The sequence below is a fragment of the Sciurus carolinensis genome, chromosome 17 (genome assembly GCF_902686445.1).
Source record: "Sciurus carolinensis chromosome 17, mSciCar1.2, whole genome shotgun sequence".
Classification (NCBI taxonomy): Eukaryota; Metazoa; Chordata; class Mammalia; order Rodentia; family Sciuridae; genus Sciurus; species Sciurus carolinensis.
The window spans coordinates 47631310-47654015 of record NC_062229.1 but is presented as its reverse complement, the minus strand read 5'-3'; the positions used below and the strand labels follow the sequence as shown (position 1 = coordinate 47654015).

The window sequence follows — 22706 nt, the reverse complement described above, 5'->3', positions numbered from 1 at the left end:
TGGGAATGAGTTTTGAAGGACAAGGCAAGAATGTCTCCTTGATTCTGATTCTTAAATCACAATGTGAAAAGCCCCTAGTTTAGTTAATATTAATGCACTGATATTAATTTCACAATTTTGACAAATGTACAGTTGTGAAGTAAGATATTAAAATTGTGGAAACTATAACCTATACAGGGACTCTCTACTCTTTGTGACTTTTGCGTACTTCTAAAAGTATTTCCAAACAAAAAGTTTACTAAAAGAAAAAAAAAAGCAAAATATTATAATGACAGGCACTAGGTGAACCTTCAAGAATCATGACAAGTATGTTTTTTTTATTGATGATGTTTCTTATCCATGCAGTGGAGTATAGATATTTTATGAGACAATGAAAATGAAATCTCAAACTTTTCTCTTGTATTTACTCCTATTAATTTTTTTAAAATTGTAAACAAATGGGATACATGTTGTTTCTCTGTTTGTACATGGCGTAAAGGCATACCATTTGTGTAATCATAAATTTACATAGGGTAATGCTGTTTGATTCATTCTGTTATTTTTTTCCCTTCCCCCCCAACCCTCCCACCCCTCTTTTCCCTCTATACAGTCCTTCCTTCCTCCATTCTTGCCCCCCTTCCTAACCCTAACTCTAACTCTAACCCTAACATTAACCCCTCCCACCCCCCATTATGTGTCATCATCCACTTATTAGCGATATCATTCGTCCTTTGGTTTTTTGAGATTGGTTTATCTCACTTAGCATGACATGATACTCCTATTAAGTATCAGTACCAGTAAATGCAACACCTCACAAATGCTTTGGGTCTTGATTACCACCATCACAGTCCCCCATATAGATACACACACACACTCAGACTTCTGACACTACCCTGACATTTCTCAATCACCTCTGCAACTGGACAGTCCCATGCTTCAGCACCTAGGTCCTACTGACCTCCACTGTACTCATTTTCCCCCTGTGCTCTGCCTCCCTCAGTCAGCCACCTACTGTCTTTTTGAATTATAAGAAGCACAGTGTTTTTCCACCTCTCATCCTAATGACATCCGAGAGGATTAAGTGGGTCTTCAGAAGTAAGAAGGGGAGTAAGCAAATATTAACTCTAGCATGGTATTTTCTGTGTTTAAAAATTTGTATTTGAACTCTCTTGATCACAGTTAAAGTAACATTCAGATTCTAAATACCTGGTTAGGCTGGGTTTATACTGTGGATTATATTTGGATAATTTCATCTATTTTCTATACCATTACATCATGCTTTGGGGAGACATTCTCCCACTCAAAGTAAAAGCAAGCACTGAAAATACAAACTTACTTAATAATGATTTCAACAGAGCACAATCTAAAACAACAATTTAAAATAGTCTATTTAGGGCATGATTCCACATAGTTACATAGTTGTACTGTGTACAACTCTGAACACTAATAATATAAACTATATACTTCATAAAAATGTAAATAATATAAAAAACTGCAAATTTGAAAATTGCTAAGATTTTTACCACTAAAAAAAAAGAGAGATGAATGTAAGTTGATGGATATCTTAATTAACTTGGTTATGGTGATCATTTCACAACATATACATGTATCAAAACATCATGAGCACATCATAAATATACACAATTTCATTTGTCAATTATAACTCAATAAAGCTGGAAATAAAAAAAAAAAACAGAACCCTCTCCAAAGACCACTGGAGAAAAGTAAAATAAAATTAGAACTTTATGTAATATAGCAGAAAGAACAAGGATATTTAAGTTAGAAAGTTATGAATCTGCATCGCAGATCTGATACTAACTTTAAAAATAAAGAAAATTGCTCAACTTATCTTTCCCTTTCCCAAGGCAGAATTATTGTAGGAACTGGCAAAATAATGTCATGTGAAAGTTTAGCTAAGGACTTAGTATCCAGTAACGTTGACTGCTGTCATAAATGTTGGCGCTCCACCCCGGCCCCTTAGCCTGTGTGATTTTCCATCCATAGGTCCTAATTGTCTGAGGTATTTTCTAAGCTCCTCTGCTAGGAGGCAAGGCACTAGTGAAGAATTAAAATTCCCCAAAGCAGACCTCAACTAATGATGGATGATGGTTGGTGCATCTTTCCCTGAGTTAAGAAGCAATGGTTTCTACGTTGGTCCAGACATTTCCCAAAGGAATTAAGGTTCAGTTGTGTACAGTGCTAACTTTCCTGATGATGCATATTTTGTTGTCTGCCTTCCCTTTTCTGTGTCCCTTTCCTGCTATTTCCTGAAGATGTTTGCTGAACCAAACAGCAGACAGATTTGGACTAGAATCTCAACACTGCCATTTTGAACAAGTCATTTAATCTCTGAGCTTTTAGTTTTCTTTTCTTTTGGATAGATATAATAATTCCTAAGTTGTTGTGATCATTAATGAAATAATGAGACAGAATGCAGGTGGTAATTGTACCTGTTCCATACAGTTGTTGCATGTAGATCAGACAGAAAATGTGCCACCCCAACAGAGTCTGAAGCACAGGTAACCCTTAGTGAAATGGTAATCAGATGCTAACCTACTAACAAGCAAACCCTCACCTGGGCTCCAATCTTGCTAATTCCTATTACAACATGGTTTATTCATAACTAGAACGTCACTTTGAATTATAGGAATGATGACTTGCTAATTTTTCTCCCCTTTCTATCCCTATACACACACATTTAAACACACATCTAAACTCTGGTTTAACAAACTTGTATTTTATCAAGTCACTTTTCATTTTACTGAATTTTATAAGCAAAGAGATTCAGCATGGGTTTTCCTTAAATTACATGTTTTTATTCCTAATCTAAAAAACCTGTTAACTCACCAAATGCTAATGTAAACCAAACTTTTCCGGGAACACATCTGTTGTACAAAACGGGTCACACCTGTACAAATTGTGAATGCACACATATAATTAGTAAAACAAAGTATGTTTTGTACAAAGTCCTAGAGTGTAAAATAATAAGAAATTCCTTTTTAGTGTTAAACATGTGTCTTTAAGCAAAACACTAGGCCCATGGTAAATATGCAATGATAAATACATATATTGAATTATAAGAACTATATGCTTTTCTAGGTATGCTCATCAAGAATCATTCTGTCTCTCTTTGAGATTGATCATTTATTTCACAAATCTCTATTCATGTAATCTACTTTAGTAATGACAGCATTATTTTGTGATCTCTTGTTTTTAGCATATGGCAGTGTATGCAGCATATTTAGATTCTACCGCATGTTGTGTGTGCTTTTTCCTTCAAAATGTTCTTTTAAAATGTTCTTTAAAAAAAAAATGAGCAGAAGCAGACAGACTGTTCCAGGACATCCCTTCCTTTAGAGACATGAGTTCCTCCAGCTTAAAAAAAAAAAAACTGGATTCCAAATTGGTTAAATTGCTTCTTCTGTATAGTGAAGTGACATGTTGTCTGACTACAGTGGAACATGTGCTCTCATTTCTGACGAGCTGTTCTGTGAAGAAGTTTTATTTAGCCCACATAGCCAATCCCCGGATTTATGGGTGTTACCTCCTTTCCAAGTTACCAGTTTTTTTCATTATCATTATTGCTTCTGCTCTGTCAGCTGTAACACAGTTTAGTAGCAACCCTTTTTAGAAAACAAGATGTTTCTCAAAATAGATGGAACAGTTGGCTAGACAGAAAAGAGATACAGTATCAACAAAAAGTAGGTCTGTTGTTCATCTGCGTGTTGTTCCCTGGACCACTCTGAGAGGCAATCTCACAAATATGTAAAGGAATAGGCATCAAGTGAGGGTATCATCTGTTATCCTTACATAAACTTTTACCCCTTTTTTTATTTTATTAAGGAAATCAAATGATATGAAAACTGATTTGGTCCAGAGAATACTTACACGTTTCATTTCTGTTCAAATTAAGACATTTAAGCAAATGTACGGGCTAACTTTTTTTTACTTTTTTAATGAGACAACTTGGAATTCCATTAGTAAATAAGTGCTTTAATTCAACTAATATCAACAAATGGGTCCCAGTTGTATATTCATGTTCTGACTGTGTGGCAGAGTCAGACAAGAAGAAGCAGGAGCTTTAGAGTGGATATTTTTGGTTTTCGGTTTTGTTGTTGTTCTTGTTGTTGTTGTTTCCTCTGTGCATCAACTAAAACAAAGATTACATCACACAGTATTTGTTCTCAGGGCAGAGTGACATTTTTCAGCTGCTCAGAGTTCCCTATAATTGGCAGGAATGACCACTATGGAACAAAGGGACAGCCCCTTTACTCATTTCTTTGTCATGCAGAGATGATAGGACATTCCTCTCAGAGCACAACTGGGATGACTCCTGAGAAACAGCCAGTCCACCAGTTACCCAGCATCCCATTGTTGTACGTACTCATCGATGCTCAAATGCCCATGAGAGCTCTGTACTGCAGATATCTTCATCCCGATCATGAAGACAAGTACAGATGTCATCCCTGCTTCCTGATTTTACCAATGTGTCTTGACTCTCCTCCCACAGAGCACGTAAATCCAACATAGTATTCCAATGCACCCTTGTGTTGCTTTTGTGATATCTCTTTATTTTTGGATAAGTTGTCTTTATTTCTAAATCATGTTTTTGCATAAGAGATCAAGCTAAGTTTTGTCAAGTCATACTTTATTACCTCTTCCTCCTCCTTTCCCTCACTGAAAATTCTAGAGTAGAGTTTTTAATCTTGGTCCTTGGACCAGGCATGTTTGAAAGAGCTGCAAGAAGCTGTGGACTACCTGAAAATTTGTACAGAATCATGTTTGTGTGTCTCCCCAGACTCATTGTTCTGAGAAAAGGATTCGACATCTTTCCTTAGATTCACAACCCTCCAAATTTAAGAAATACTATCTGCTGGATCATTTTTCTGTATCCATAAGTTAGGAAATGTTCGGTTCTATCACATGCCACTGCAGTGTTCTACCCAATAAATTTTGTCACCACCTTCCTTTCTCCAATACAGTTCACGTCTGGCTTCGTATCTTCTCTTACCTGTTTGAATTTTGTGATGGCATATTCCAATTTAAGTAAGGAAAGAAAGCAATAACAGTGATAGTGTACTCCAAATCTCTGCCAGTAGCAGTGGTTGGCATTTTCTTAACGTGGCATCTCATTTAATGCCGCTGTAGCCTTACAAGTTAGACAGAATCCCTATTTTTAAAAATGAGGAAACAAACTCAAAGACATTATTGATTCCCACAACATAAAAATAGCAGAGTACAGACAAAAATCTAGGTTTGCATCTAGAGCTTATTCCTTCCATGAAACGTTTCTAGACAGGGTGGACAGCAGCAACTGACTAATGGAATCACCTTTTATAACATAAAAATCTTACATTTTATTATCAATTTCCTATTATCAAGAATATTCTTATTATACTGTGTGCATGAATAGAACACGAATTTACAATGTTCATATGTTTTATATCTGCATAAGTGTTATCATCTTATCTCACAACACCATAAAGAACCATTTATACATTTATTAACGCATTCACTTTTTAAACTAACATTTGTTAAATTCTATTATTGTCATGTGTTTGCTAGGTTCTAGAATAAAGTGGGTCTAAGTCCTGCTTTCACATTGGCTTCTTTTGGGAGCTTTTAAACCATACCAATACCTGGACATGGCACCAGAAATTCTGATTTAATTAATGGAGGTGGAACCTGGGCGTTGTGTTTTTAAGATTTCCATTGGCAGCCAGCTTTGAGAACCACTGTTATTGGAGTGGTGCTTTCTCAGAGTGTGGTCCAGCAGCAGTGGCAGCAGTAGGATCACCTGGGAACTTGTTACAAAAGCAATTTCTCAGCCCATTCCCCAGCCTCCCCATTTACTGTACTAGAAATGCCGGGGATGGGACCTGGCAATCTGCTTAACAAGCTCTCTAGATGTTCCTGATGCAAACAAAAAATTAGGAAATGCTTCTCCAGAGACAGGATGAACCTAGCACCATACTCATCACTAAGCATTTCTCCTGGGTCTCAGGGAACTCTCAGCTGCTTCAAATTTGCATTTTAATTACCTAGCAGAGTGCCACAGTCTATAACTTTAAAGTATTATTACTGCTTAAAAAATGTTATGTTTTTCCGTCTCTTCCTTGGCAGTCATTTAGTGAAGTGTTTATAAGAAAGTGGTGGTTTGTGAATAATACCCATTAACCAAATTCTTATGAACCTCCCATCCAAGTTACATAGAGAGACACAGAGTGAATTATAAAATATTATAATTATAAAATTTAAAATCTTAAAGGGCAAATATTTTCACTGAAGGATTTTAAAGTAACTTTGTGTTGTGTTGCCATTCTAGATAATGCTGTTGTTAATATTATATTGGTTATTCTCTCTATTAATATATCCTTTAATAAATTATTACAATATAATGACATGCAATAGACAATTAAAGCATTTAATCTGATAAAATTTGACACATGTACACAAGTAAAAAATGACTGAAGTGGGCATCAAGTTCCATTACTTATGCAAGTAAGTAAAATGCAATCAAAAATGCAGAATGAGGTTGCAGAGACTCTTCTGGAGTAAGGGAACATAAGTTGGAGTTCATAAAGTGACTAAAATCAGTCCAAATGAAAGGGGAGAAAAGGGAAAGGGTCTTACAGAATACAAATAAATCCCCCCTCACTCTGTGAACTCTAGACTTTCATGATTCCTACTATTTATCAACATATAGGTTTTAAAATAGTCAACCCTTTTATTTCTTAAAATTCCATTGATATGAACTTAATAGGGCTAGTGAAATTCACAGCACCATTACAGAGAGTAGTAGTCCTAATTCAAGCTCTGCAGTAAGGTAACCTGTTTAGCTTTGGCCACCAATTCATTCTCAAATGTATATTTCTCAGCTGTGTGTGTTATACAGAACAGTGTGCATAAAAACAATGCTTTTGTTTCTCATAGCAATGAAATCTGATACTTTGCCTTAATTTCCTTTTAACTTTTTTTTCTTGTTTTCCTTGAGCAAATTATTCTGTCCCTGTTTATCATTACCCACACACAAGCTAATACTAAGATTTACTTTTCAATCTGAAATTTGCATTCTTTTCCCTATTGCAGGTTGGCTCCATGAGTTGGGAAAGAGACTGGAATCTCCCTACTACGGCAACAACACCTTGGGGGGCCCATCCATCCGAAGTGCCTATATCGCCGCTCTGTATTTCACCCTTAGCAGCCTCACCAGCGTGGGGTTTGGGAACGTCTCTGCTAACACAGATGCAGAGAAGATCTTCTCCATCTGCACCATGCTGATTGGTGGTAAGGGAACTAACTCCTTCTTTCAGACCAAGGAGAGGAATCTGAGTGTGCCAAACTGTCACATTCTGTTTGCTCTGTCCTGAAACACAATAGAGAAAAATTGGTCAAATTTGAAAGATTCTAAAAGCACTAATTAGGAAATCAGTGACAAACTTTATAATGCACATATAAATTAGCAATGAAAGCCTGGGATGTTAATTTCATTTTCATTTTCTGGACAGACGAATAAGCACCTGATGGTTGGTTTTGAAAGGGCAAGCACAGTGTTTTCTTAACATGCTGTTTACCTCCTGTGTTTGGGAGTTACATGAGTCTGTTTTTGCAGGTGTATATTTGAAACTTTATTCTGTGGTCCCAAACAGGTCAGTGTTTTCAAATTTTGTTAATACTAATGTAGTAAGTTAAGAATGTTTGCTACATCATTTGGTTAAAACTAAAAATAAAAACCAATTTTGTACCAATTGTAATAATATTATTGCACCAATGTAATAATAAGTAGTTAAAATTTATTGATCACTTCCATGTTCCATTCTCTGCGCTAAATGCTTTAGTGCAACACCATAAGCAATTCTTAAGATAAATTTGGGGAGTTGCCATTATTATCCTATTTAATAAATAACCAAGTTATACTGTTTTCTCTGAGCTCCAGACCACTCTTTCATGCTCTTCTTTGTCAGTTGACTTTATTGACTTCTGCCATTACAGAGCACCAGAGGGAGACTGGCAGGCAGGAGGATGGGAGAAGGCAGGCTACTACTTCTGCTGTCCAGGCTTTGTGACAGTGGAGGCAGCTCACCCCAGTCGCTTTCAGCTCTCAGGCTCTTAGGCACTCCTAGAACCAGGTTCCTAGGGCCTCCTCAGAAATCCCTGCATCAACTGCAGATGCCAGCACCCCAAAGTCAGAGCCGTGGCTTCCTGAAGCTCTTCATAACTCCTTCTCTGAGATTTGTGTCTGGTAACCTCACTACTTTCCTTTCTGGATCCAGCTCTTAGGTTAGCAGCACCTCTTCATTTATTATATCTGTTACCTTTATGCTCCCTTTTGGCTCATTCAGCATTTTAACACCAGGAAAACAACTCGTTATAAAAATTTCCTCTGTTGAAATACTTAGCATGATTTCTCTTTTCTGAATCTCCTAGCTGATGTAGGATAGATACTATTATTATCCACCTTTTTCAAATGACTAAAGTTTCGGAAATTAAAGTAACTTTCCCAATGCCACACAACCATTAAGAGGCAACATTTGAATCCAGTTGAATGCATCTCTCTTTAAATACATAATAGGAAATTTTGCTGAATAATAAGACTGCTATCATGGAGCAGCAGTGGATGCAGACATTTTACCTGGATCAAACATTGTTCTTACACCAGAATTCTGTTAGTATTTTCTGACCCACCCTATTGCTCCAAAAGTCTACGTCATGTTCTCTAAATGACTTTCATCCCAGGTATCACTTACAGTTTTGAACCTTATAGTAGGGAATGATTTCTACGAGCTCCTCCCATAGAAAATGTGATATTGAGCGGTATGTGGGACTCAAGGGATTTGTCATTCAGCACACAGTGAAATCAAAGTGTAAAACCAAACCTTTCCTCAAGGAGTTGATAATTCAGTTTGGAGGAGATGGGCTAAAGCATCTGGAAAGAGTTTGGATGATACTGGGCAGTTGATACTAAATGCCAAATCAGGACATTCAGGAGCAGTGAGTAGGAAAGCCAGGATAGGGAGAATTTCTTGGAAAGACAGTGTTCATGGCAGAGTTGCTAAAGTAGCATGCTGGGACTGCAGCAATTTAAGAGATTCTTGGCTGATGTTGAGCAGTAACAGCCTAGGGAGCAGAGAACAGGAATTCTCATTTTCTGAAGAGCTACACTGTGCCAGACCCTGTGGTGACTGTTTCATATCCAGTATTATGACTTATATAATTTCCACTCTCCTTGATGGCCCATCTTTCTGCCTAGCAAAATGACAAGCATTTTGCAAAATAAACACAGTCTAAACTTATTTAGTATTTGCCCATGTTTCTTCTACTCCTGACGGAAATGTTGGGAAAGGCTCAAATGCTCAACGCTTAAGCCTCCTAATTTAGCATTTGAAAAATCTGTTAAATAAATGAGCTTATTCTCTAGTGATCCACCTACTACATTGTGAGTGGTCCTCAGTCAGAAATCGTTAAAGCATAAGCTACTTCCTGGTGTTCACTGAAGGTAGGAACTCCACCAGTCACAAGGTCCAAAGGCCCAGGAAATAATCTGATAATGTCAGTTTGTCACTTCTTTGTTAAATGTTTATTGAGCAATTTCTTGGTAGAAAATACTGGTACAGTGCTCGTGTATAAGTGGTATTAAAACTTTAGGTGACTTCAGCAGCACTCTGCTTTTGAATGCCAAATGGCATCTAAGTGACTTGATTTTACAGGTTAAAGCTCTCTAAATTTGTGTTTAGGCTAAGAGAAATGATGCCTGCATTTTAATATTTCCTAATTCACGAATTACTTGTATAACATTGACAGCTAATCATAAAAGCATGCAATATTGAGCACTTTGTTCACAATTTAATTCTCATAATATTATAAGATGGAAATTATTAATACCCCAACTTAGACAGAAAGCAGCAGAGGTTTAGTGAGTTTAAATGTCAGGACTCCCTGAGACCTGTCAAGTTTCTTGTAAAATATCCATTTCATTATATAGTAGAAATTAATTTTATTTACATAATATTTATAAATATACACAAATAATTTATGTTTTTAAAAAATTAAGCATAGGTTCTCTGTTACTACAATTTTTTACATACCATACTGTTACAGTCACTAAAGCAGAAGAATAATCAAATTTCAATACATAAATTAAAATTGTAAGGTAATAATGAACATATTACTAAGAAAACCATAGAGAGCTGCAATTGTGGCTCAGTGGTAGAGTTGCTTGCATGCATATGTGGGGCACTGGGTTCACTTCTCAGTTTCGTATATAAATAAATGAATGAGATAAAAGTTCATCAACAACTAAAATATTAAAAAAGAAAACCATAGAAAAAATAAATTTAGCTTCTATGTGAAAAATCCTATCTAAATTCCTATAAGTCATGAAAACTAAATTGGAATTATTCGTTGTTTTTCTCTTGCTGCCAATTACAAATGAATAAAATACACATTTATTTTGAGTGGACTCCAAAAAAAAATTAAGCATATATTACTACATATTTAAGTCTAGGATATCTTATTAAGAATCCCCATGTAAGATTGATGAAGTTGCTAATGTTAAGAATGCAATAGCTACTACAAACTAGGTAGTAGCAATATTAAATGAGAAGAGAAACTGTCAAAATCCCAGATAATTATCTAGAAAAAAGGTACACAGAAGCTGGGTGAAAAATAAATGAGCAAAAAAAATGCCAAATGATCCAATCTGGAAGGACTCTGGGAACCTGAAGAATTTCCTCAGGAGTTGCAGTTTTATCTTTTATATATATTAAACTTCCATTTGAAGATATTATTTAGGTTTCCACATAAACATCTGTAATTATAGAGTGTGAAACCACTGATATATGGAATGAATATTTCAAACTATAAAAAGAGATTAAGCAAAAATAATTTTAAAATTCACACCTAGAAAAATCTACATGAACTTTGAGAACATTCATAACAAAGAAGTAATCCCAAAAGCTTCAAACAACTATTAGAATTAATAAATGAATTTAGTAAGGTTAATACATAAAGATCAATTGTATGCATGTAGACTGGTGACAACTAATTTTAAAAGTGAAATGTACAAAGCAATTGCAAAAGCCTCCAATATGCAAGAATAAATTTAATTAGAACACTATGACACTTCTACACAGAAAACCACAAAAAAAATTAGGGAGAAAATTTACGATTTTTTTAATTTAAATAATGGAAGGATATACAATGGTGATGGTTGGTACTGATGGACTCAGTATTGTGATGTTATAAGTTTTGCCGAAACTAATGAAAAAGTCAATGTAATCCTAATTTTAAAAATCCCAGTAGATTTGTGTTTGGGTGCCTGTGTATTATGTGCATTTGAAAACTGACAAGCTGTTTACAAAAGCTAGCGTAAATGAAAAGAGCTAAAATTAATCAAAATAACAATGAAGAGCTAAAAAATTGGAAGATTTGCACTACAGATAACAAGTTGTATTACAAAGTCATGGTAGATAAGAAAGTATGGTTTTGGCTGACGAATAGATGGATAGGTCAATGAATTGGAATAGAGTTCAGAAACACCCACACATGTATGGCCACTTTATTTATGACATGAGTGGCAGAGCAGTGCAAAGTGAGAATTATAGTAGCTTCAATAAGTGTTGCTGGGTCCAACGTGTATTCATGAGTTGATACACAGCTGTACGTTAAAATTAGTTCCAAATGGATTTTGATGTAAACTTGAAAAATAGAATAATAAGTCTTCCAAAAGGGAATTGAATAGCATATTGTCATGACAGGAGTTCCCTAGGCATAAAGGAAAAGAACAATAAATTGAGCTGCAGAACCTCTCTTTATCAAAAGACAGAGCAAGAAGAGTTGAACTACAAGATAGGAGAAAACAGCCACAAACATTTATCTGACAAAGAACTCTTACATGTTTATGCTTAAAAAACTTATATAAATCCACACACACACACACACACACACACACGCATGCAAACCAGACAACTTACAATACACAGAACCTTGAGTACTTCAAGAGAAAATAAGCATAAAAAGGTGCACAACATCATTCACAGACATGCAAATTGAAAACAAAATTAGATACCATTTTACCCTCCCCAGAAGGTTGTCTTGTAAAAAACTGGGAATCCTACCTGCTTGGGAAGATACTGAACACTATGACCTCTCTTATATTGTTGATGGGACTCTCAATTGGTGCAATAATTTTGTCAGGGTCTACCAAATCCAAACACACCTCGATTCTGAAACTCAACAATTCCACTTTTGAGGGTATAGCCAATGGAAATGCACAGTATGTATATCAAAAAAGCATATACATAGATGCCTATGAAAGCATTAAGAATCTCAAACAGGAAATGCCTGGTTAATAAAAGAATGTCATTAATATGAAAATAGGGGCTGGGGAGATAGCTCAGTCGGTAGAGTGCTTGCCTTGCAAGCACAAGGCCCTGGGTTCGATCCCCAGCACCAAAAAAAAAAAAATAGGAAAATAAATAAGCAAATTGTGAGATAATTATTCAGTAGAGGACTATATAGCAATGAGACTGAATGAACTATGGTATCATGCAACTGCATAGATGAGTCTTACAAACTCAACACTCAGCGGAGAAGCCAGACATACAAAAAAAGCACAACCTATATGATTTTGTTTACAGAAAGTTCAAACTATTGATTGAAGTTCAAATTACTGATTGTAATATGATTCATAACTCTGATTACCTTTGGTAAGGAGGTTAATGGCTATGAAGGGGACACAAGGAAGACCTCTAGGATGCTGTTATTAATCTGGTCACTCATCTAGGGGGTGATTCTGTACCTATGTTCACTCAGAAACGTTGGTGTGGTATACAATTAGTATTTGTGTAGCATCCTCTACACATATCTTTAATACTAATTTTACCTTGTAAAATTATAATAGATGAGCTAAAAATAATATAACCATCAAGTGAGGGATGAGATGCTAGGTAATTGTGAGCTTAGTTCTTTCCTTTCATATCAGGTTGTTTTTAGAATCGACTTAACAATGATGAGTCAAGCAATAGGAGTAAAATTCTATTGTCTAAAATGTAGCTATAACCACAAGTGAACCTAGGAGAAATCATTTAAAAAGAAATATCCTTTAAGGAATGGGAAGAGGGTGGAGAGATGGATGTGAAGCTGAACTGTTCATTATAGATTTTCTAAGCCACTTGCTTACAATGACAAAAATTTTTAAAGATAGCATCAAACTACAAAAGGTTTATTGTAGTTCCATAAATATTTATGGTCCACTTAAATTATGCTGACTGTACTGGACGCTTGGGAAGCAAAATGACTAACACAGGATGATTTCCTTCAGGGAGTTCCCACCCAGTAATGGAAATAGGTATTTAAGCAGGTAACAATCTTTTTCTTCTTTTCAATTTTTCCTATATAATGCACATTGAGAAGACTACTAAAGACATAAGATTATTAATTTTTCACAATCCCATCCCCAAACGACACCTTTTTAGTCTTTTATACATTTGTAGTCCTCTTTTTCTAAAATATTTTTACATATCTACACATATACTGTTTGAAACCAAAATCTATTGAGAACATTTTTCCATGTCTTTAAAAAGTTCCTCTGTCATACTTAGTAGTGACTGCCTATAGTCACCTAATGAGTTCGTGCCAATTGATGAAACCATCAACTCTTCCTTAGAGTTTTGATAAAGCTTCCTAGTGCAGATGACTCATTACTGATAATATGTCCATTGTTTTCCTTTTTCTTTTTTCTATTAGTTCATAATACTTATACATAATATAAGGGTTCGTTTGACCTAATTGTACAAGCATGGCATATAATTTGCTCTAATTCAGTCCTCAGCACTACATGATTAATTTAAATGGACATTATTTTCTGGGTGTATAACTCAATGGTAGAAAGCTTGCCTAGCTTGAGGTCCTGGATTTGATCTCCTGTACTGAAAAAAAAAAATAGATAGAAATAAGTAAGTAAGTATAAGTACAGATAAATGAACATTATAGTCATGAAGCAGTTAAGGCTTCTGTTGGACCTACCAACCTGATACATACTACCCTGACATAATTTTATTGGACCCATATGAGCTATTATGTCCATAAATTCAGGCCATTCTTAAAATGTCTTTACACTGCCATTTAAATTCATCATTTAGGAAATCTTTCTCACTTTGTTTTTCTGCCATCTGCTATCCACAACCCACATACTGGTAACAAAGAATGGAAAATTCCAGGGCAATGAGGAGATGGGACGAAGGAGGAAGACCTTTAAGTTTTGTCAAATTCTAAGTTCCGGTCTCCTTTTGCATTGGGAGAAAACAGCCCATATGTAGACTCCAAAGCCACTGCCAAACAGTTAGCTAAAGGAGTCAGCAATGATATTATACCCCAGAAAGCAAGGTTGCCCAAAATCCAGGGAAGGAAAGGGGGAAGGGAAATAGAAGAGGAAAGAGAAAGTGAAAGCCAGGCTACCCCACAAAGGTGCTTCTTTGCATTTGAAATCTGCATACTTTCTTTTTAGATCTCAACTGTTAAGTTCCTTTCAAAGACCTGATACTAAGATGAGATTTTACAAAATGCATTTTATGCAAAACTCTTACATGCACAAACACACACGCAACACACACACACACACCCCACAAAGAACCTCCCACACACTCAGCAGGTCTAGCACTCAAGAATTAAATTCATTAAATTTGCTAGGAGTGGAGAAGAGTGATCATTTCCAAACTGACCTGGATATAGAAGTTCTTGAGTCAAACTTTCATAGCAGATGGAATAATTTGTCCCGACAGTTACACACACTCTGCCAGGGTGCCATGAAAATTAGTGACAGAAAGGACATAATAACTTTGGAAAATGAAAAAGTATGAGAGCCAAGGTTTTCTTTTTTTACTTTTTTAACTCCTTAAATTAGCAGTAGTTTCCTATGCTGAAATGAGACTTTGAAATTATGGTGAGTCAGACATAGACTAGTACTTTCCAACAATGCTTATGAATGCTACAATTAATCCAGTAATTCATTTTATTGATAATGTATAATTAGGATGCTAAATGATCTGAACATATTACTTCTCTTACTTTTAGTGCTTTACACATTGTAATTAAGCAAAGCAAAGTTAAAATCATACACATAATTAAGGAAAGCAGTGTTAAAATAAATGAAATAAAATTGTTCTCTGTACTCAGTTTAATCTCCATGAAAAGACTATTACATACAGTTAAAAATGGTAGGGTTTCCAAACACTTAGCCCATAAGCATCTTAACAGAGCCTGCAATCGGTATTTAATTTCTTTGACTTGGAGCAGAGTCAGTTCTTTTCTTTGGTGAGTGTTATCATAAATAGAGATCTTCTCTTCCAAATAAAATATTTAAGCATCGGAATTGTTGTGTTTGTAGAACCATACAGAAGGAACCATGCACAAAGAATCATGCAGCATTAAGTTGTTAAAAGATACACATTTTCCTTGGAATATTTTTGACCTATTGGAAGACATTTCTTTTTTGGGGGGGGCCAGGGTACCAGGGACTGAACTCAGGGGCACTCAACCACTGAGCCACATCCCCAGTCCTTTTACGTATTTTATTTAGAGATAGGGTCTCACTGAGTTGCTTAGCACCTCACTGTTGCTGAGGCTGGTTTTGAACTGGCTATCCTCCTGACTCTGCCTCCCGAGCCACTGGGATTACAGGTGTGTGCCACCATGCCTGGTTTCATTTTTGAACATTTAGGAAAAATACATACATGAATTTGTATGTAGCAGGCACTTGCTGAATATTTGTTAAATTTCTTTCAACAAGAAGGGATTTTCACCAAGAGCCACTCTTAAACTATTTAAGAGATTGAAGGAAAATCTTAAACTCAAGTACATTTCTCCAAATCTTACTCCATTAAGCACGCTGAACATTCATGATACCATTTTTCATTTTCATGAGAAAAAATTAATATGAATTGAACAACCATTGTTTTCCACACATATACTAGATATGTGTATATATGTATACACACACATATATTTAAAGGGCATACGCACATACACATACACATACACACACGTGCATGTACTCTTTAAATCTCAAAAGAGCCCTATGAGAAATGCATATTCATTTAACCAATAAGCAAAATAAGTCCACATAAAGAAATTATAAAACTTGACAAGTTCACAGCCAGGAAAAGGCAAAGTCAGAATTCAAATCTAGACCTGTCCGATTCTGAAGTCCATATTCACTTTTTCTCCTGCATGTGGACCAAAATTTAACCCTCTTTTAGTAACTTTTCCCAAATACTGAGCTCTTGTTATTAAGGATCAACTTTCTAGGCATGGTGATAATTATTCCAGGAAGAAACTACAATATACCTGGTAGAGAATTTTATCCAGATAAAGATTTTAATTTCAGTCTTACATTAAAATGAAATCAGTATGCTAATGAATGGTAATTTCTGGTAAATGAAGAGGAAAAAAGAACTTGAATGGGATGCACTGAAATATTCAGGAGGATTGATATAATAACACATTGACACATTTGCACTAATCTATTTATTTTGGTACTGAGAAACTTTTAATGTGACTCCTTGGATGTTGAGATTTTTATTCTGGGATATTTTGATAGATCCTAATGGATAAAATATTAAAATTTCAGTCCTTTCTTTTTTTAACCCCAAACTGCTAAAACACATGACTTCATTCAACCCCTGAGCTTCTTACCTCCGTGTCAATCCTGTCCCAAGGCTAAAATCTGAGTACCACTTAGAGTGATATGCCATAAATATACGTACACCTAGCTCTCCACCTTCCTTTAAGTTTCATAGGCTGACATATATCCAAGCCTGCTTGGGTTATCTGGTGGCACTGCATAGGCTGTTCCAGTTCCATTCTGCTAATGACTCTGGACTGCAAAGTCCTGTCATGTCTTCTGGGCTTCCCATTACCAGCTACTCCCCAAAGTAGCAATTCCTGAATAGTGAGGTCCATCTTCTCCCTCCACCCTTATCCAAAAGAAATTCCCATCCCACCCCCATCCACCCTTGAATTATGGCAAACAAAGACTTCCCTCTCATTACACTCTGGTGGTAGTTTTTAGAAAGTAGAACTTGAATACTATCTGACTGGCAAACCTCGATGGAATGGGACTCCTATATCTATGTATTGTGCTGGTTCTTCTCCGGATGGCAACAGTGCAGAATATCTGGTTTTCTGTGTGCATCATCACACATAAAATTTGTGTCTTGAATGGTCTGAAATTTTTTCTACTATTTCACTTAAAACCAAAGTGAAAGCAGAGCTGAAGTGTGGTTGAGGACTGGAGTCACACTCAGCTTCAGACTACTCGAAAAATCCTCACTCACATTTCTAAGAGCTTCCTCAATCTTTGCAGAAATATAAATGTATCATATTCTAAAACTAATTTTAAATGATGGACCTCTGGGAGGTGAAACCACGATTTCCACAAAGGCTAACAGATTGACTTTATGACAATTATAACGGATTGATTTTAAATTTATGTGACAAAATAAAAATAATTGTTAAGCTATGAATTTGTAACTTATTGTATCAAACGGTTAGTGCTGTTTTATTATAAGTATCAAACGACATATAACTCTATATGTAACTATTAAAATAATATTGATGTGAATAGAGCTCAAGATAAAAATTTGTCAGAGCTGGAATAGCAGCTAACAGATTGAGTTTGAGTCAAAGGAGCCTGTTTTGTATATGCTGAATATTTTTATGTTTTACTCTCATCAAGCCATGGCTACTTCAGGATGCACCCTGTGATAAAGCAGTTGCACCAAACTGCCTATACCAAAATAGCTGTGCCAACTTGGCCACACAACCATACTTTGCTTTGATCCCGGATACATAGACCATACATTTATACTTCGAGGATGGGCCTTCCATCTCATTTCTCACTCCTTCTACGCCATGTTGTTCTCCAGCCTTGATGCATGCCTTGGTGTTTGGGAATGTGACAGCAATCATACAGAGGATGTATTCCCGATGGTCTCTCTATCACACCAGAACTAAGGACCTAAAGGACTTTATCCGTGTTCACCACCTGCCTCAGCAGCTCAAGCAGAGGATGCTCGAGTATTTTCAAACCACCTGGTCAGTCAACAATGGAATAGATTCAAATGAGGTAATATTTACTTCTCACGTTTTCAGGCAGAAAACACATATTCTAAGGTAAAAGTAAGATGCTCTAATGTACGTAGCAGAAGTGACAAACACACCTAGCAACTTCTTTATCTCTTTATTTGTTAATCCCTATTGAAATTCAATCCATTTCTTTTAATTGCTTTGGTTTACAAATTCGCAGTGCCACTTTGGACTGATCTGTATTTTATATTAATAAGCCATTTGGGTGGATCAAATGATTTATTTTCAAATTTTTTAAAGGAACCAATTCTTAAGAAAGCATAATGGTGTAATGTTGGGTGATTTGGTTAGTCAAGCTAAAGCAACCATTAGAATAAATAAAATAATAACAAAAATCCAATATAGGTGTTATCTGTAGACTTCCAGAAATAACACAGACCACCACTGAGGAAAAAGGTATTATATATCAGACAATCATTTCAGCAACCCACCAACCAAACAAACTCATTAAGGAGTAATAATTTGGCTTCTCCTTTCTTCATGTGGTTATGACATCAGAGAAAACACCAGCAAGTCCAAATTCCATGTCTTCTGCCTTGAAAAGGAGTCTTTGGGAGAAGCAAGTCACAATGAGTTACATGTTAGTTTTATGTTTTCCTAACAAGGTCCTTTATTAATTTGTGCTATTTCTCCAGAATTATTATCCACTGATTATTCAGTAGTACACCATAAATGTCATGGTCAATGAAATATCCTTCCAGGATCATACATGCATAGATTTCCTCTTCTGTACTCTTGTTAGCCAATCAGTAAGAAGAGCATTCCTCTTGTCTTGCGAGGTATATCAGCCAGACTTTACTTACCCAAGTTAATTTTCTCCTCCATCTTCTTTGACAGCTTCTGAAAGACTTTCCAGATGAGCTGCGTTCTGACATTACTATGCACTTGAACAAGGAAATCTTGCAGCTGTCCCTTTTTGAATGTGCCAGCCGAGGCTGCCTCAGGTCTCTGTCTCTACACATCAAGACCTCCTTCTGTGCTCCGGGGGAGTATCTGCTGCGCCAAGGAGATGCATTGCAGGCCATCTACTTTGTGTGCTCGGGCTCCATGGAAGTTCTTAAAGACAGCATGGTGCTGGCTATTCTTGGTAGGTCTGAGTTGCAAAGCTTCTGTGCAGTTTTACTCTGCAGCACGAATTAAGAAAATGAAATGGAGGAAAGTCTGCTGGTGAGAGTAGAAACATTACAGGTGAATATATGGACTCAGGATTATTCTTCATATGGGTTTAATTTAGCTAAATGTTATATACACTGGTTGATTCTTATAAAAACTCCAGTGGCAAAAATATTAACCTCATCTTATAAATAAATAAATGTAACTTAGGGAACTTGCCCATAGTAAATCACATAGTAAAAAAATAAACTCAGTACTTTTTGATTTCTAAAGAAATTATCGATCGTGAGTTATATGCTTTCCAGCTAAAATAGCTGCTCTGATTTAAAAGGGCAATTCTGTATTTTTGTGGAGAATCAATCCAGAGAGTACAAAAATTAAGCTTTATCTGTGCTAGAAATAAAGCAAAAGGGAAAATACTTCAAGAGTAAACTCTCATTGCAGTCATTAACCTAATACTGTCAAGGTGACTATAAGCTCTTTTTAGCTCCTCACAGAACTAAGAAAGAACTAAAGAGCTAAAACTAAAACTCATAATTGTGAAAATTTTGTGCCATGAAGTTGACTGCAAATATTAAGACATAATTAGTCTTTGTTGAAATATAAAGGGCTGCTGAAAAGTGGTGGCATGTAGGGTTAATGTAGAAAATTTTCTTTCGCAATTTTATGTGAACTTCCTTTAAAATCCACTCTCCTTTGTTTGTTCAGTTATTCAGCTAATACTTATTGAGGGCCTATGAGTGAATCAGATACCATTCTGAACCCTGATAATATAGCAAAAAAGAAAATAGCCAAAATCTTTGTCCTTGTAGAAACTTTAACTCAAGTGAAGGACATGATAGAATAGACCAAGGATGGTATGGTAGCAGGGATGGTGAGTGGAAGGTGAATTCAGGATATGTTTTAAATGCCAATATAATAGATCAATGTTTAGAATATGTGTCACTAAAAAGGAGCTAATGCAGTATTTTATTCGAATTTTCTAAGAACCTAAGATTTTTAAACAGCCACTTGCAAAATATTTTCACACATAGGATCTCACATAAGCCTCCATAGCACAGAGAAGATCATAGACGTCTTTTCTGTTTTTCCAAGACCAAGGCTAACCTACATCTCAACTCTGTCCACTGCTTCCTCCTTATCTAAACAATGCTTACTAGTCTATATAATTGTAGGCCTACTATATCACTGGATTCTAGCTAGTAAACTTCAAGACAATTGCATTTTGGGAGAGAGAAGATAACTAATATTTATTGAATCTCTAGTATAAGCTGGATTTTTTCACATCCATTACCCAATTTAAATTTTATAAGCTCACTGGGTTGGAGTTATGGTTTCAAATGTTGGGCATCCCCCTAAAATTCATATGTCAAAAATGCAATCATTAATAGGATGGTTTCAGGAGGTAGAATCCTTGATTAGGTCACAAGGACAGAGCCTTCATGAATGCAGCTAGTGTTCTCATTAAAGAGGCCCCAGAGAGCTGCCTTGCCCTTTCTACCATGTGAAGATACATGCAAAAGCATCAGCTAAGAATCAGAAAGTGGGTCCTTAGTAGACAATCTGTCGAAGAATTGATATTGGACTTAGTAGACTCTAGGACTATGGGAAAAAAAATCCTATTGTTAATAGGTAACCCAGTTTTACATGTTTTGCTATAGCAGCTCAGACAGACTAAGCTCTTGTGATTATCCCCAACTAAAGGTGAGGAGATGGAGAATGGTGCATGGTGCTTTTCATTGCCTCGTGTTTACCACTTACAGAGGAAATGTTGGGCTTGCATTTTGAAGTTTTGGCTGAGCTGTTGACTTGCCTCTGTGTTTTTCTACTTAATAGAAAAGTGTGGCATAGAGCTGGTACAGTTTATTATCAGCATGATCAGTTCATTTTCAACATTACAAGAGATTCCTACTCTTTTTTCTTAAGAGAAGAATTTGACACACTCCCTGCCCTCTTCTCAAATTTGCGAAGTTGAAGACCAATCATCGTATTTTTTGTTTTGTGATTCTAAGTTAGAATTGACAGTTGTTTCTCATTTGTTTCAAAAACTTTAGTCATAAAATGTTTTTTCCTGTGGGTTTCCTTAGTTCCACTGTAACTTTTATAGCCTACCTACTGACAACCTGATTTCAAAAGGGCATCAACTCATATTTTCAGAACCTATGGTTTGATATATATGTAAGAAAAAAATAATGCATCATTTCAAAACAGATATAATGTGGGTTTTTTAAAAAAATTGTGGTGCATTTTTAAATTTGGTAACTAGTAACAATTTTAGGGATGGAATAATGAAGGCATCCTCTGTGACATTAGAACAGAAAGGGCACAAGTGTAGTGGCTTCTGTGGAGCTGCCATCACTGGTAAAACATGACCCAATTGGATCTTATTATGAAAAAAAAAATTGACTTGACAGTCAAAAAATTTAATCCATTGCATTTTCTCCTGGCCCTAAGGTCCTCCATAAATTCTGATTTCCATAATTAACATTTTCACCTCTTTGCTTCTACTACATATATATAAAAAGTGATTTAAGACAGAAGATTGGAGGTACCCAACATGTGCCTGCTGTACAAGATAGAACCAAAATAACAGGTATGTAGCTGGATAGGGAGTTGTAGGAAAATTTCCTTGAATCAAAGGAAAATGGAAGAATAATATACAAGAACCTGTGGGATACAGCAAATAAGTACTCAAAGGGAATAAGTTACATAAAAAAAGAAATCTTTAAAAAAATAGAAAAATCTTAATAGATCACTAGATGATGCATCATCAATGCACAATATTCATGTTTAAAAATGTCACAGTGAAGCCCATCAATTTGCACAATTAGCATATGTAATTAAAAAGAAAAAGAAAAATTTATTTGCAAATTGTCTCATGGCCATTCTAAACACTGGTATGTGTTATTGAAACTTAACCCAAATAAAGATTTTTTTAAATATTAATATTTGCTCTCTGCCTAGCATTATTTCAATGAAAATGGATTCTTTTACTTTCCCTCTTGTAATATCTTATGAGACCAATTGAAATCCATAGTGACTTTGATAAACTTACATACATGCTTCACATTCGATCTGTGGATATTTAAAACATGTTTGCTCTGCCAATGAAATAAATTAATATGTATGGTTTTGTGAGGGAGAAGTATCACCAAACTGTTGTCAAACCATAAACTCAAGCAACTCTAGTGTCCCATCGATACATGAAGACTTTTTGTAATCTGATGGTGGGAGGGTAGTTGTCATAGGGGCAGGAATTTGTTATGAGAATAGAATTTTTTTACATATATACATTCATTTCATGTCCAGATAATTTCTACCAATTTCTTCATTGTTGTTTCAAAAAGAAAATGGCAAAGCACCAGTAAGTGGATTTTACACAGAGAGCATTCGTCTACCAAAATGTAATTAAACTTAAGTTATAGCTCCAACATGGTGGTTTGCAGATGAATCCCATTATCTTCTTTTTT

The 22706-nt window shown here is 35.7% G+C and overlaps 1 protein-coding gene across 2 annotated transcripts in view; it reads left to right on the top strand.

The window, feature by feature from the left end:
• Kcnh8 (potassium voltage-gated channel subfamily H member 8) overlaps nucleotides 1–22706 on the top strand; it is a 360225-nt gene that overhangs the window by 260231 nt on the left and 77288 nt on the right. For both annotated transcript variants that reach the window (XM_047531744.1, XM_047531743.1), the window contains 3 exons: nucleotides 7069–7266; nucleotides 17904–18103; nucleotides 18961–19210. In XM_047531744.1, the coding sequence (XP_047387700.1) occupies nucleotides 7069–7266; nucleotides 17904–18103; nucleotides 18961–19210 (648 nt within the window). The remainder of the gene's footprint in view (nucleotides 1–7068; nucleotides 7267–17903; nucleotides 18104–18960; nucleotides 19211–22706) is intronic.